A 13,466-nucleotide genomic window follows, 5' to 3' on the forward strand; every position below is an offset into this window, starting at 1 on the left:
GTTTGTGACAGAAAAAATGCTCGCCTGCTCGCTGCTGTTTGCGGGATTTGTTTAAGGATGTTTACTGATGTTGCCAGGAGACGATTCTTCAGTCATTCGTCAGGTTTAGTTTTGATTCTGTGCTGCAGCAGCTCTACGCCATCGTCGCGCAGACACGTGCCGCCGTGTCGAGGTCCATGAGAGCGAGCTCTCTGACCTCCTCCAGCAGAGAGTACAGGTTGGGAGTTTTGCTCTGGCTGAACTCTCTCTCCTCTTTGGACAGTTTGGATCGTCGGGACGCCCTCTCCTGAGCCTGCTGGTTGGCCTCCTCGGCCAGGCGCACCACCTCCTGCACCAGCTGGCTGCGGCCCTGGGAGCGCTGGTGCTGCTGGGGCTCGGCGCTGCGGTGCGGCTTGTTGCTGATGACCTCCAGGTTCAGACTGTCTGCATGGCAAGAAGTCGAGTGGACAGAAATACGAACCTGTGGAGAGCAGAAGATGGTTAATAATAATAATAAGTTAAAACAATAAAACACATTAAGAAAATCAGGACATCAACATGTCTACACCTGTGAAAAACTTTAAATACTTAAAATTTAGGGACAGGTGACACAGCTGGAGCAATTATCCTCGAATATCACAAAAACAAGAATATTTCTCCAATGTTGATGCATATTATAGTATGGTTAATAGGGAAAGGGACTTAAAAACTAATTTTTATTATTTTCTGTATGAGAAATTTGTTATTTTATGTGAAGGCTTTAAATAAGGCTGCTGGATTTTCTGCCTCTCGCTTTTCAGAAATCTACTTGCCCAAAGTAAATTTTTACATGCCCCCCTTCTTTTTTAGTGTTTATCAAATAACAGAAAATAGTTTAAAATGTCCATCCAAGTTTTTCTAAGTCCAAGGTTAATGTCCTTAAATGTCTCATTTTGTCTGTCAAATGATATTCAGTTTAACATGATAATAATCTGAGAAAAGCAAAAAACCTCCATATTTGAGGGGCTGAAAACAGCATTTTCTGCAATTTTTGCATGAAACATTACTCAAGTGATTAATCAATTATTAATTGTTAATAACTCAACTTGGATAACTGGACTAAAATGAAGAAGCTGATGCAAACATCTGCACCGTAATGGACTATATAAAAATATAAATAACTTTTAAAGATATTAAGATTTGGCATCAAATGACAAGACATTTTTCTACACTCAGTAGTATTGAAGCAATTTGATTGGTGCCACGGAAGTATTTGTACACGGCACATCATGAGTGACTCAAAAGACACTCTGAAATCAGATGTGAGCAGCCAGAGCATCTATAGAAATCTGATTAGAGTTGCATTTCAAACCACTTCCAGGGGGCGCCCCTGTGGCTCAGTTGGCGGAGCGTGCGCCTGACGTACTGAGGCTGTCAGTCCTCTGCAGCAGCCGCCAGTTCAACTCCCGCCTGTGGCCCATTTTCTGCATGTCGTCCTCTCTCTCTCTACTTTCCTGTCATATCCTCAGCTGTCACTCTCGAAATAAAGGCAAAAGCCAAAAAAAAAAGAAACAACTCCAAATGTGGCTTGGTTCTAGTTTGCATGTGTTTTTTGCTGTCCAGACTTTCAGATTTTTGCCAGCAGTTTGAGCAGAGCCTCAGACCCATAAGATACTTCTGTGTACACATAAGAGGAGAGAAAACTGGAACATATAAAAACCAGCCTTGTGCTTCAGTACATTTTAAAGAGACTGGACTGTATTTCCACATACTGCTCTGCTCACTGGATGTAAGAAATAAAAGACTGAGTTTGAATTGGTTCAGAGTTCTTTGTCTTTATAATCATCACAACTGAAGAAGAAACCTACAGTTCCCTCTGGATTTTTCGTCGCCTAAAAGCGCTGTGAAGTTTTAAAGAGTCAGTCCTCGTGTTTGTAATGTGCACGGGGGCGACGTCACACACTGCCACCAGTTTCAACCTCCTCTGCTGATCAACAGTCAGTGAGGAAAACTGCTCATCATTTGTTCTGGTAAACCTCACTTTGTTTCCAAGACAAATACACAGAGAATCTACAAAACAATATGATTACAGACAGTAATACTGAATTATTATTCTCAGGTGTGCGACTCACAGTGATGTGGTCAAACAGTCTGAAGGTGGAGGTGCCGCAGCCGGAGGTGATGGTGATGTGGTCTGAGTGTTGTCGTATGGAGCCGCTCTGCCACTCACAGCTGCCGTCCGGTCCTGCAGACACCACCTGACCCTCACGATTCTTCATGTACACCGGCCCCTTCACGCCGTACCTGCAAACAACACAGGTGGAGTCAGGACTGATGTTTCATTACACCGTCAACAGATCCTGGTTCACTGTTCTTACTCGGGGACGAACACCAGCACGCCATTGTTTCTGATGGAGTAGATGACAGCGTCCGCTGCGCAGCTCTGGTCCGTCTGAGGGTCTCGTTCTTTGAAGTAGAGACACTGGAACAAAACTGTGGACAACTTCTGAGCCTGCTGGGCAGCCTGGGGACGTCACACAGAGGTCAAACAGAGGTCACACAGAGGTCACACAGACGTCACACAGAGGTCAAACAGAGGTCATACAGAGGTCACACAGAGGTCACACAGAGGTCAGAAGAAGAAGAAGTGAATCAACACTGAATGAGCAGCACTGACCCTGTTCTTGCTGTTGATGTGCTGAGTCATCTCCTCCAGTTCTTTGTTACTGGCTATCGCTCTACCAGGCCCCGCCCCCCTCTCCACATCGATGGCCGCGGTGAGAAGGCGGTGGACTATGATGTCGGCATAGCGACGGATGGGTGAGGTGAAGTGTGTGTAACGGTCCAGAGCCAAACCTGATGGACAGAAAGATGGACATCAGCACAGACTGCCTGAATAAACTTTTTCATCTTCTTTTTAGTCTGAAAGATCTTGTAAGTTTCCCCAAAAAATGTTTTAAAAGGTTATCGTTTGCTTAAAATGAGTCCTTTATGTGCACAGAGGGAGCTGGTCGTCTTCCATGTTACACCGCCATGTTTCTACAGTCGCTCAGAATGGACACATCAGCGATCTAGCTTAGATAGAAGTCTGTAGAAGGGCTGAACAATTCATTGAAATTTTATCGAAATGACAATATGGTCTTACTGCAATTTTTAAATCACATAATGCACAATATTTAACTTCAAAACGTGTCAAAATACCATTTTAAAGTAAATATTGTGCTGCTGCAGAGGCGTCCTGACCAACACGTCATTCTGCAGACTGCAGAGAACATCTTTGTTTAGTACAGATCTCTGAAATACATAACACACCATAATCATTTTAATGTGTTTTTCAGTGAAAATGAGAATAATGATGTAAAAATGATCCTTTATTACAACTGTAATATCAATCAAGATAATTGCAGTTAGATATTTCTTTAAAATCGTTCAACCCTACTGTATAGTCGAGGTCAGAAACGTGCAACAACACATTTTTAGGAGGGGGATCTTTATATAATTGAATCAAATCATAGATATGACAGAAATTAATATGCTTCAAAAGAGGACGTGTTATAAACTTAAATTCTTTATCTGCATCACGTGCAAATGCAGCTTCGCTGAATGATACAATTTAAGCGTAGGATATACTGTTTGTTGTACCGTAATGGTAATACTGGTCTTGAGACTCCAGACCAGTGGAGAAGTACTGCGCCTGTGACATGGCTGTAGTGGCCATCATCCTGAGCAGCCTGTTCACCAGCAGGTCCTGCGGGTCCACAGCTCGGTCCAGAGAGTCGGCCAGAGCCTTGTTGGTCCTGCAGGAACAGAATTAACCTGTTCAGATGAGTCTGTCTGTCTGTGTGTGTGTGTGTGTGTGTGTGTGTGTGTGTGCTGACAGCTACAGTTAAAACCATGATGCAGGAAAAATAAATCTGATTTGACAAAGAGGGGAAAAAATTTCAAGTGATAGTGCAATGAAGTGTAACAAATCATGTCTGAGTGCAACACAGGTTTAATATATTGACGAGCTCAGATATGGATTTTCACTGGCAGAGACGCTATCATCATGTTTCTATCAAGGTATTTTTGAAGTACTGCATTAGAAAAAGTTGTTTTGTTCTTGAATGTAACTTTTTTTTGCAGTGTTCTGTTTTTGTTTGTTTGTTTTGTCTGCTAACTCTCTAAACATCACTGTAAATGAATGCAGTCCCTCAGTGATTCCTCCAGATTAAATGAATGTTGAATGAATGAATGAATGAATGAATGAATGAATGAATGAATGTGAAGTGAGTGAAAACACAATATGAACCTCTTCAGCTTTCATACAGGACACTCATAAACTCTCCTCTCTGTCACCTGGTATCGATGTTGAATCCCTTCGCCACGGCGCTCTCCACCAGCTGGCTGAAGAACTCCTGCCGTGGCGGCGGGTGGCGCCTCAGCAGGGCCTGATGAGGGAAGGTCTCCTGGATCTTGCGCGCCACCCAGTGGTTGGCGTAAATCATGCACTCGGCCACGGTCTCGTGGACCTCCAGAGGCTGTCGGGGGACGAGGGCTGTGATGTTCCTCTCCTCGTCCAGCTGTGCACGAACCTGAGGAGGGACGGTGGAACAGTTTGATTAAAATGTGAAAGGATTCGAAAAATCACAGAACACTCAGGTCCTCAGGGAGCTTTCATGTAGTTTTATTACACAGCTTTGTTAAACACTGGTATTTTAAGATTATTTCTGTATAGCAGACTGTTGCTATGGATACAGTCCTGATCATAGACTCTGGAGGATCAAAAATCACTGACTAAAATCATTTTAAAATTAATATGTTGTGTAAAATTATTGAATTATTTTGGTAACCAATCATACAATAAGCAGGATAATGTACAGTCAGGAGGTCATTATTGTGAAATAAACCCCTTCAGGATTTATTTCACAATAATGACCCTCTCACTGTTCATCATCTCTTACAAAATAGGCTGGGATGTGTTTGATACAAACTGGTGTTTTTAGTATTATAAGATAAATGTTTTAATTTAGTTTTGACCCTAGACATAGTAAATACTTTCACAGAAAGATAAATGAGTGACAGTGGGTGAGAAAAAAGTCATTATATCAGCCGACCAGGCTTTTACTGACCATTTTTACATGACACATTCTAATAAGAAACACTTTCACTTCTGGGTTTAAGCTTTACAAAAACAAAAAAACAAAAGAAACATTAGTCTCTAAATCAAAACAGTGACTGAAAAAAGTTAGACATTTTTTACACAATAATGTTCACACCTCATTCTTTCCTCATCCCACATTTTTATAAATTTACAAAGTGAACTACAGATTGTTAATTCTCACTGGACGAGAAGAAACACTTTCATCATGACATCTTTTCACAAATACACCAGGAGGGTAACAGAAACTCTCTTATTCCAGTAGAATGAATAAATAAATAAGTGTTTGGCACAAAATACTGCCACGTAATTTCATGATGACTTCGACCGTAATTCAGCTCAATCTATCACACATATCTTAATACAGTAGAAGTCAGTTTATGAGAAAGAAGAGTTTGTATGTTGTTTTAACAGATGACCGACCGATCTTCATAAATGAAACTCATTCCTCTAATGTGAAAACTGTCACCATTATGATTTAACTCGTAACTACCAGTAATCCAGCTGATATTAAAACAAAAAATAGGTTTATTTTAAATTGCATTTCAGTAATCTTACATTGTATGTATTTTCATGTGAAATTGTGTAGTATTTTGGTAGTATTATGTTTTTAAAGTAATGAATTTCTTTTTTTTTTTTTAAACAAGTATCATTTCTCTGTGTACCACAACAGGCAGGTCGACTACCACCACTAGAGTTGGGTACAGTTTGGATTGTTTGGTCTGGATTTTTTATGTACACAACTCAGCAAATATATAACATATGTCCAGTGTTTTTATACATTTTAATGCAGAAATAGCTTCAATCGATAAACAAAATTCTGAGATTATTTTTGATTTGAGTGACAGGATAATTCCTTATATAAACAAAATGAAAGATAAAAAAAAAAAGACAGGAGAAACCGCACATACCTCCACTCCTTCCAGCTCCAGAGCTCCTCCTCTGTCCCTCTTTGCTCGGAGGTGTCTGGCTACATGTGTCAGCATCTCCAGAGCCTGAGTGAGCTCAGCCAGCTTAGCGTCCCTCTCCTCAGAGCCGAGCTTCGCCAGCTCCGGTACCTCGGCCTGCTCCCCGTTGAGGAGCGCCTGGGCCAGCTCGTAGTGCAGCTGGTAGGAGGAGCGGATGAGCGTGCGACCATACCACACGTTTCTGACCTCGAGGGCGTCTGCATCGAGCTCCCATATCACGCTCATCGCATACCTGCATTTGAGAGTGAACACATGCACACAAATTTAAAGTCTGTTTTAACGTGTTGGTCTGCATTGTTGCAAATTATTTTGACTGAAACGGCAATGTGCGATATGATTAGTGGGAATGACTGTTTTTGCATCACACTTTTCATTTTTATTGAACAAATATCCTAATAAAACTGTGATGATGTGATATTTGCTGAGGTCTTCACCAAACAAACATGTTTTCTTTCATCATTTTTAAAGTTTTCACAATTCCTCATTATGATGCTGTTTTCTCACACATTTCTCCTTTTTCAAAAAAAATCAGAATCACAATCAGAAATACTTTATTGATCCTAGGGGGGATCGTGTTCATGTTACAGATGTTCCCATTCAGGAATATAAAACGTAGAGATAAAAATAAGGAATAAGAAAAATAAGGATACAAAAATGTAAATGCTGTAAATAGAAATGCTGTCTGCATTGCAAACAGTAGAGTTATTGCACAGGTTGAATTATTGCACAAATTGCAATTTGGTTTTGGTTCTCTGATTTTTGTATTGCACATGACCCTGTTCACTACTGCATGCTAATTAACTAAACACTTTCCTAAACAAACTAATGTGGAGACGATGCGTTCACTGACCTGTCAACTCCTCCCAGCAGAGAGCAGAGATCTGCACTGAGGACAGCAGGCAACATGTCGTACCTGCGGTCTGCCAGGTAGTAGGTCGTAGCCCTGAAGAAAAAAAAAAAAGATCAAGGAAAAAGAAAGATTAAAGTGTTTGCATCTTTTCACATTTTAAAAAGGAGACACTGTGAAAACACATTTCCTCATGTGTGTCAGCAAACATTCAGAGTTTGTTCTGCTGTTTTTTTCCACCTCCTCTGTATCACGTTCATCAGTGTCTTTATTATTACAGCTGGGATCATTTACAGTTCATCAGGAATCATTGATAATGTGAAATAAATAAGTCATTTTATTTTAATGTTCTTCACAAGCTCCTTATTTTAAGACTTTTAAGAGAAGTTTAAAACCACACTTGAAAATATAAGGACTCTTCCTTAAATTTAAGGAAGTCAACTAAAAAAAAAAAACTTAAAACTGTGATGATGTCATATTTATTGAGGCCTGTACCAAAAGAAAAAAAAAACATTTTCTTTCATCTAGAGAACAATTTTTTTTTTAGGCCATGTCATCTCTGCAGCACTACAGTCCCTCATTATAATGATGTTCCTCGTACACTTTTCCTTTTTCAAAAGACTGGCTCTGTGATTTTAATATTGCACTTGGCCATATTGAGGTTTTGCTACGATTGCAATTAATTGTGCAGCTCTATTTCAGGGTAGATCTTTCAGACCAAAGTTGACATCTCAGTAAAAACAGCTAGATGTTTCTTATGTAAATAAATTATTTTAAAATCTAACAGTTATAATATATGTTACATGCTGACTGTAGCGGTTATTACACTGGATGTTCTACTGTCAAACATCTTCGCCCAAAGAGGAAGTACTCCCCCGAGATTATAAAACTCAGCCCTTCAGGTCTGTGACTCCCCACTTTCCCCTCCAAACTAAACAAAGAGAGAACAGAAATGACCCTCAAAATACTTTATTTGGTCAACATGGCAGATGTTGTATGAAAGTTAACAGTTTCTTCTCTATTTTATTTTACTAGATTCTGAGTTTAACCATATTAATGAAGGAGTAAAGAGTGAAATGCCAGATTGTGGATGAATTGTGGTGCAAATTAGAACAAATTTAATATTATCATCTGTTTGGTATTATTCTGATCAGTAATATTTTCTTAAATTATTTCTTTGTATAGAAAAAAGACATAATAAATTGTTAGAATGGTTAGAGGTATTAACTCCTTGCAGGAAAGACTGTTTTAATATTTTGTGGGACTAATAAAGGAATATCTTATATTATCTAGAAAACAAAATTTGGGCAAAAGTATGGAAACACATATTTTTCCAGACTATCTTTTCTTTTTTGCATACTTATCCAGTCCTGAAAATTAAAATTCCATATTTTCCCAAACCGCATCAGACTCCTGATAAAATCCCCTGAATAGAGTCATTAAAACTGGCAGCCTATAAGGGTGTGTTTTAAAATTCTGTTTTTCACAACGTGGTCCTCGTAGACTCAGCTGATCTGATGCTGACTGGGAGCTAAAACAGTAAAAGTAAAAGTCCTACTGTGTCTCCAGCCTGGACTGTGGGGGGTCTCTGTGCAGGATGAGGAGTTAAAACATGAGAAACATACAGTATTCTCTTTTTCAGTGTTTGTCAGAAGCCTCACTGCCAATTGTCTGCAGTTGCAGTCGAACAGTTTCTGCATCATGTTTTATTGTCCCGGCCCCACACAAGGACAAATATTTATTCTCTCAAAAGGCTTGGACACAACAATAGAGACACTTAACCACACAGATGTGAGACTGTCAGAGACTCCACGCTCCGGTATTTTTTTTTTTCTCTCTCTGTAGTTTTCTGTCCTTGTTCAGAGAAGCACCTGAATCAACTGCACACTGCTACAAAATGCACAGAGAACCTCTTCACTGTGGTGCCTGTAAGTCTGTGCTGTTTTTGAAGACCGTTGCTTCTTGTCTGTGCATTTATGTTACGATTCTGTGGATGAAAGTTTCCTGTCACAACATATCAAGCCTGCTGCAAGAGATCTTGGTGTTCGGTTTGACAGCATTTCTTTTATGGCTTTATTCAGGGGACAGCTGAAGACTGACAGGAAAGGGGGACATTTTTTAGTGCAATACTGTCAATCTATTATTACATCCCTAATATTTAATGTTTTGCCTCATCAACTTGAGGGTTTTTTGTAAATATATGATTATTCTGAATTTGATGCCAACAAAATGTTTCAGATGAGTTGATACAGCAGCAACAAAATACTTTCAATTTCTTAAAACCTGAATTTTTGATTCTGTATTTGTGAGCAATGAAAACTTAAAGTGAAAAAAAAAGTTTTGGAAAATTTGAAGAGATGAATTCAGAGGCAAAAAATTCAGACACATAATTTCAATGCTAAAAAAGTTCCAACTCTATAAAGCCAATGGATTTTAAATTTCTAACTCTGGAGAGGCAGATTTTGTAAAGCTGTTGTTGGTAAATAACTGTTTGTTTACAGATGAGTAAATTCTGTTTTTAACTTTTTTGAAATCAGGGTCATATTATTTCTTATGATTTTGAGAAGAGTTTGTCACTGATGCAACAGAAATTCAGGCAGAAACTTTTTGGACTCTTTCTGAAAGTCGCTGTGGAAACTTCTTGTTCGTCCCTTCTGTTCTGTTCTGAGGTGTTCCTGGTCTGTCTTCTGGTCTGGCTCCTCACCTCGCGCGTGCTTCCAGGTCAGTGAGCGATCCCTCTGTGACAAAGTGCGTGACGTCTGCGATGTGGACGCCCAGCTCCAGCAGCGTCCCGCCGGCGAGGCTGCGCACCGACAGCGTGTCGTCCACGTCCTCGCAGCCGCGCGGGTCGATGCTGAACACCAAGTGAGTCTGCCTGAGGTCCCGCCGCTCCGCCACCTGGGCGGGATCCATCGTCCACGGCTTCTCCGGGGAGTTGACCGGCATCTCTCTCAGCTGAGGACGGGCAGACAGAAAGACAGACATGGAGCAGACAGAAAACACAAGGTTACATAAGGTCTCCAAAATGTCACAAAAGCAGCTGTGCAACACTCGAGCCAAAGTGATGGGACTCGTATGAATAATTTATCCTGCCTGTGCTTTGTGCTGAGAAGAGACCATTGAATATTGTGTGCTGAGCTTCTTTCTGCAGAGGCTTTTCTTTACAAAATAAAATGAGCGATGTGAATCTGAGCAGAAAGAAAAGGTCGTCAGATTCTATCCTTGGATTGGCTTCTGAAAAAAAAGGGAACAGGTAAACATGCTGTATGAAATGAGAAGATAAAGACAGGTAGTTTCAACAAGGCCGTTTCACTCCTCTGTGTGCAGCACACTGAGCATCAGAACTATTCATTATTGTGTTCTCATCGAGGTATTTGTAGTTTTTGAAAGAGATACTTCAGCTCTGAAAGACGATGTCCAAGGACACGGTCTCTAGGTGGCAGTGTCACCACACCTCTGCTCAGCATCACCCTTCAGTTTTAAAGGTGAAGTTTGAGTCTGACAGCAGCAGTTTACTAGTAAACCAAAAGTCATGTTCGTAATGAGGGTTTCTCAGCAAAAAAATCTAACAAGCAAACAAATCTTTGCATCGAAAATCTGTCTACAACAGAATTAATTCAAGGTTATTTCATTGGTTTTTAAATCCTTGGATGGTTTGGCAATGAGCTTGTGAAGGAAATGGAACATATAGGAGCTGAAATTTCCTAGACAGCTGATGGATGATCAGTTCTGATCACAAACAGACAGCAGTGAGTACAGGTGTACGTTAGAGGTGCACAGAAACGTCATTATTTGTATCTGTATCTGTTCAACCAACAAAAAATATCTGTCTCAATTCAATTCAATTCAAATTATTAACTTTATCGGCATGACTGTATGACATACAATGCTGTCAAAGCAGATCAATACATAAATGTACATGGTAATCAAAATAAACAATAAACAGTGAAGATGATTGAATGATTGTCTGTGTTTGGTTAGAACACCAGAAGTGGGCGGAGTTTGAAGTTAAACTGGGCTCTCTTCTTTTTTCCTAACCTAATATTCACTCTCAATGCAACTGTTGTGCCTACAAAGCTTCAAAATGATTTAACATCGGCAAAAAATTAAGTATGAAATATATTCCACATCCTCTCGCTGTACTCTGATTTTTAGATAGTTTTCCCTTTAACTGGAGAATATTGAAAAAATCAAAGTGAAAAAAAGTTTTATAAATCAAAAGATTCTGTTTTGCATCAGAAATAGAAACTCCACAGTAAATAACCATATAAAAATATCCCGAAGGAAATAATCTAGTGGATTAAATCAGATGATTGATTAAAGTAGATGCAACCTTTTTTTAACGATGCTGAAGTAATCATGGAGCTGACTTTGTCTGAATAATAATAAAAGAATAAATATCTGTTTCTACTGCATTTTTGTGCTTTCTTGACTAAAAGATTTAGGTGCATCCCAAGTGTGAACGCACCCAAGGCACACTGAGATCTGATACCTCAGACTCCAAATAACATATTTAGGCCTCTTACCTGCCAAGATAAGCAGCAGATGTTTGTGAACACACTGTCTGTTTCAACTGATTTCACCACTGAACTAGTTACCACAATGTCGCCAGACTGCCTTAAAAAAACAAATCATGCAATTCTGAAAATGTGTGAGGAGAAACAGCTACGGCAAATTCTTCATCATTTTTGCCTTCCTGTAAATTCTGCTTTAAATGCATCACAGTAAGTTGTCAGTTTGTTGCAGCATCTCTGTACTGATGGATACTCCATGTCTGAAGTGTTTCTACCTGCCAACATTTTGCACACAACTGATTTTACCATTGATACTAAATTCATGAAGGAAGATCACATTCTATTGACAAGCGAAGTGTCCAAATTTTATTAAAAACACTGTCTCAAAACTCTCAATTATTTAGGCCTTCTTGTAAATTTGGCGCAAATGTTGTGCATGAAGTTAGTGTTTGTTTGTCTCAGTATGTTGGCTATTACTGTTCAGCAGCTGCTTAAAAACAATTCATCGGATCTTTGTGAACAGAAATGATGTATGTTTTATGTGCATATAGAGCAGGTAGGTGTCTCAGCTGACAGGTGTAAAATGACTCCTAGACGTTGTATTGTTCTGCTTTTTGTGGAGTTTGTTGCTTTCAAACATCTAAAAAATCTTATTTTAATTTTCCTGAGTGTTTGTGCTTTAGTCTTAGAGAGCGAGAAGCTTCCCGTCTGACCTGTGCGTCTGAGAACGGAGGCACGTGGATGCAGTTCTCGATGAGGATGGTCTGGACCTCCGTCTCCAGCTCTCCGGCCCGACCCAGCACGCGCACACTGTGGCCGTTGGGATAGAGCGACGTGCTTTCCCATGAATCAATGCGCACCACCACTCTGTGGTCCTGGGTGAAGAACACAGTGATGAGAGTTTAAATGAGCCACATTTTGAGACATGAGAAATTTCAAACATTTTCAATCATGTTTAATTGATTTCATTCTCCAGAATGTGACCAATGTGAGGGAGACATAGATGAACTCCCTTTTAGTGCCCAATTATCACATACATAGCATCATGATGAAAGATTTTCTTTAATTTTAACCTTTCTTTCTATTTGAAGGAATAATTATGCAGCAAAAAGCCATAAGTGACCCGAGTGTATCATTGGCCCAAGGACAGAACAGGACAGTTCAAATGAGCTCTACAATAATAAAATATCGTATTAGTCAAATTAGTTTTCTAATCACATGAGTTTCAGATTGAGAACATAAATCAGAAACCACATGAAGGCACAGCAGACCTGCAGAGCTTCAGCCTGCTGGGTACTGATGCGGATCTTGGGGATGCGACGGTCCCACGGCACAGCCAGGATGCGCTGGGAGTTCCTGGTCTGAGACTGAGTCCCGTCCCTCGGGGGAAAAGTGACCACATAGTCCCTCCAGTTCCTCTGCAGGATCCCCACAACACGACCTGAGGATTTTAATACCAGACATCAGTACAGAGACACTTGAGTTATAATATATTGTGTGTTCTTGTGTCACCAGTTGATGCTGTGCTTTGCAACCAGGCATTTGAAATATTAAAATCAACCCTTAATTCACCAAGTTAGATATGAAATTATTCTGCCTATGCACAACACTTCTCAACACTGGTTCGCAGATGTCTGATCTCCCTCTTAATCCACATCTAACTCTGTGAATTAAGATTTTATTTCAACCAAACCAGAGTTGGTGATTGCAGGAACACCAAAGCAGTTTTGGTGAGTTTTCTTTTGTTTCTGTTGAGTTTGAATGAAGCGTGTTTTACAAATATAAAATTAGTTTTTCTGTATATGAAGTCTGGTGAGTTTTGGCGAGAGCAATAAATGAACTGTTTCCGGTCAAACAAAAAGGATTACGCCTTAGCAAAAAGCTCTGTCTCTGTAAGGATCCTTTCCATAATGTTGTCAGACATTAAATAACAATCTGAGCCTGTCAGTGGTAAAACAAGCACTTTTAGTAACTGCACAATGACGACAAGTTTGGTGAGCTGCACAAGCACAAACACACAAGTGACACAACACATATTT

General features: G+C 39.9%; 1 protein-coding gene across 1 annotated transcript in view; it reads right to left on the bottom strand.

The window, feature by feature from the left end:
- Nucleotides 1-51: 51 nt before the first annotated feature.
- The window catches only part of dis3l (DIS3 like exosome 3'-5' exoribonuclease), a 29,110-nt gene continuing 15,695 nt past the window's right edge, over nt 52-13,466 (bottom strand). Inside the window, exons 8-18 of the mRNA XM_084720156.1 lie at nt 12,699-12,868; nt 12,141-12,302; nt 9,618-9,868; nt 6,917-7,009; nt 6,010-6,298; nt 4,297-4,532; nt 3,601-3,755; nt 2,636-2,814; nt 2,337-2,482; nt 2,091-2,262; nt 52-460 (exon numbers count right to left, since the gene is read on the bottom strand). Coding sequence (XP_084576282.1) covers nt 134-460; nt 2,091-2,262; nt 2,337-2,482; nt 2,636-2,814; nt 3,601-3,755; nt 4,297-4,532; nt 6,010-6,298; nt 6,917-7,009; nt 9,618-9,868; nt 12,141-12,302; nt 12,699-12,868 — 2,180 coding nt within the window. The 3' untranslated portion in view covers nt 52-133. The remainder of the gene's footprint in view (nt 461-2,090; nt 2,263-2,336; nt 2,483-2,635; nt 2,815-3,600; nt 3,756-4,296; nt 4,533-6,009; nt 6,299-6,916; nt 7,010-9,617; nt 9,869-12,140; nt 12,303-12,698; nt 12,869-13,466) is intronic.

This window comes from Lutjanus erythropterus, chromosome 1 (assembly GCF_056507025.1).
Source record: "Lutjanus erythropterus isolate fLutEry1 chromosome 1, fLutEry1.hap2, whole genome shotgun sequence".
Classification (NCBI taxonomy): Eukaryota; Metazoa; Chordata; class Actinopteri; order Lutjaniformes; family Lutjanidae; genus Lutjanus; species Lutjanus erythropterus.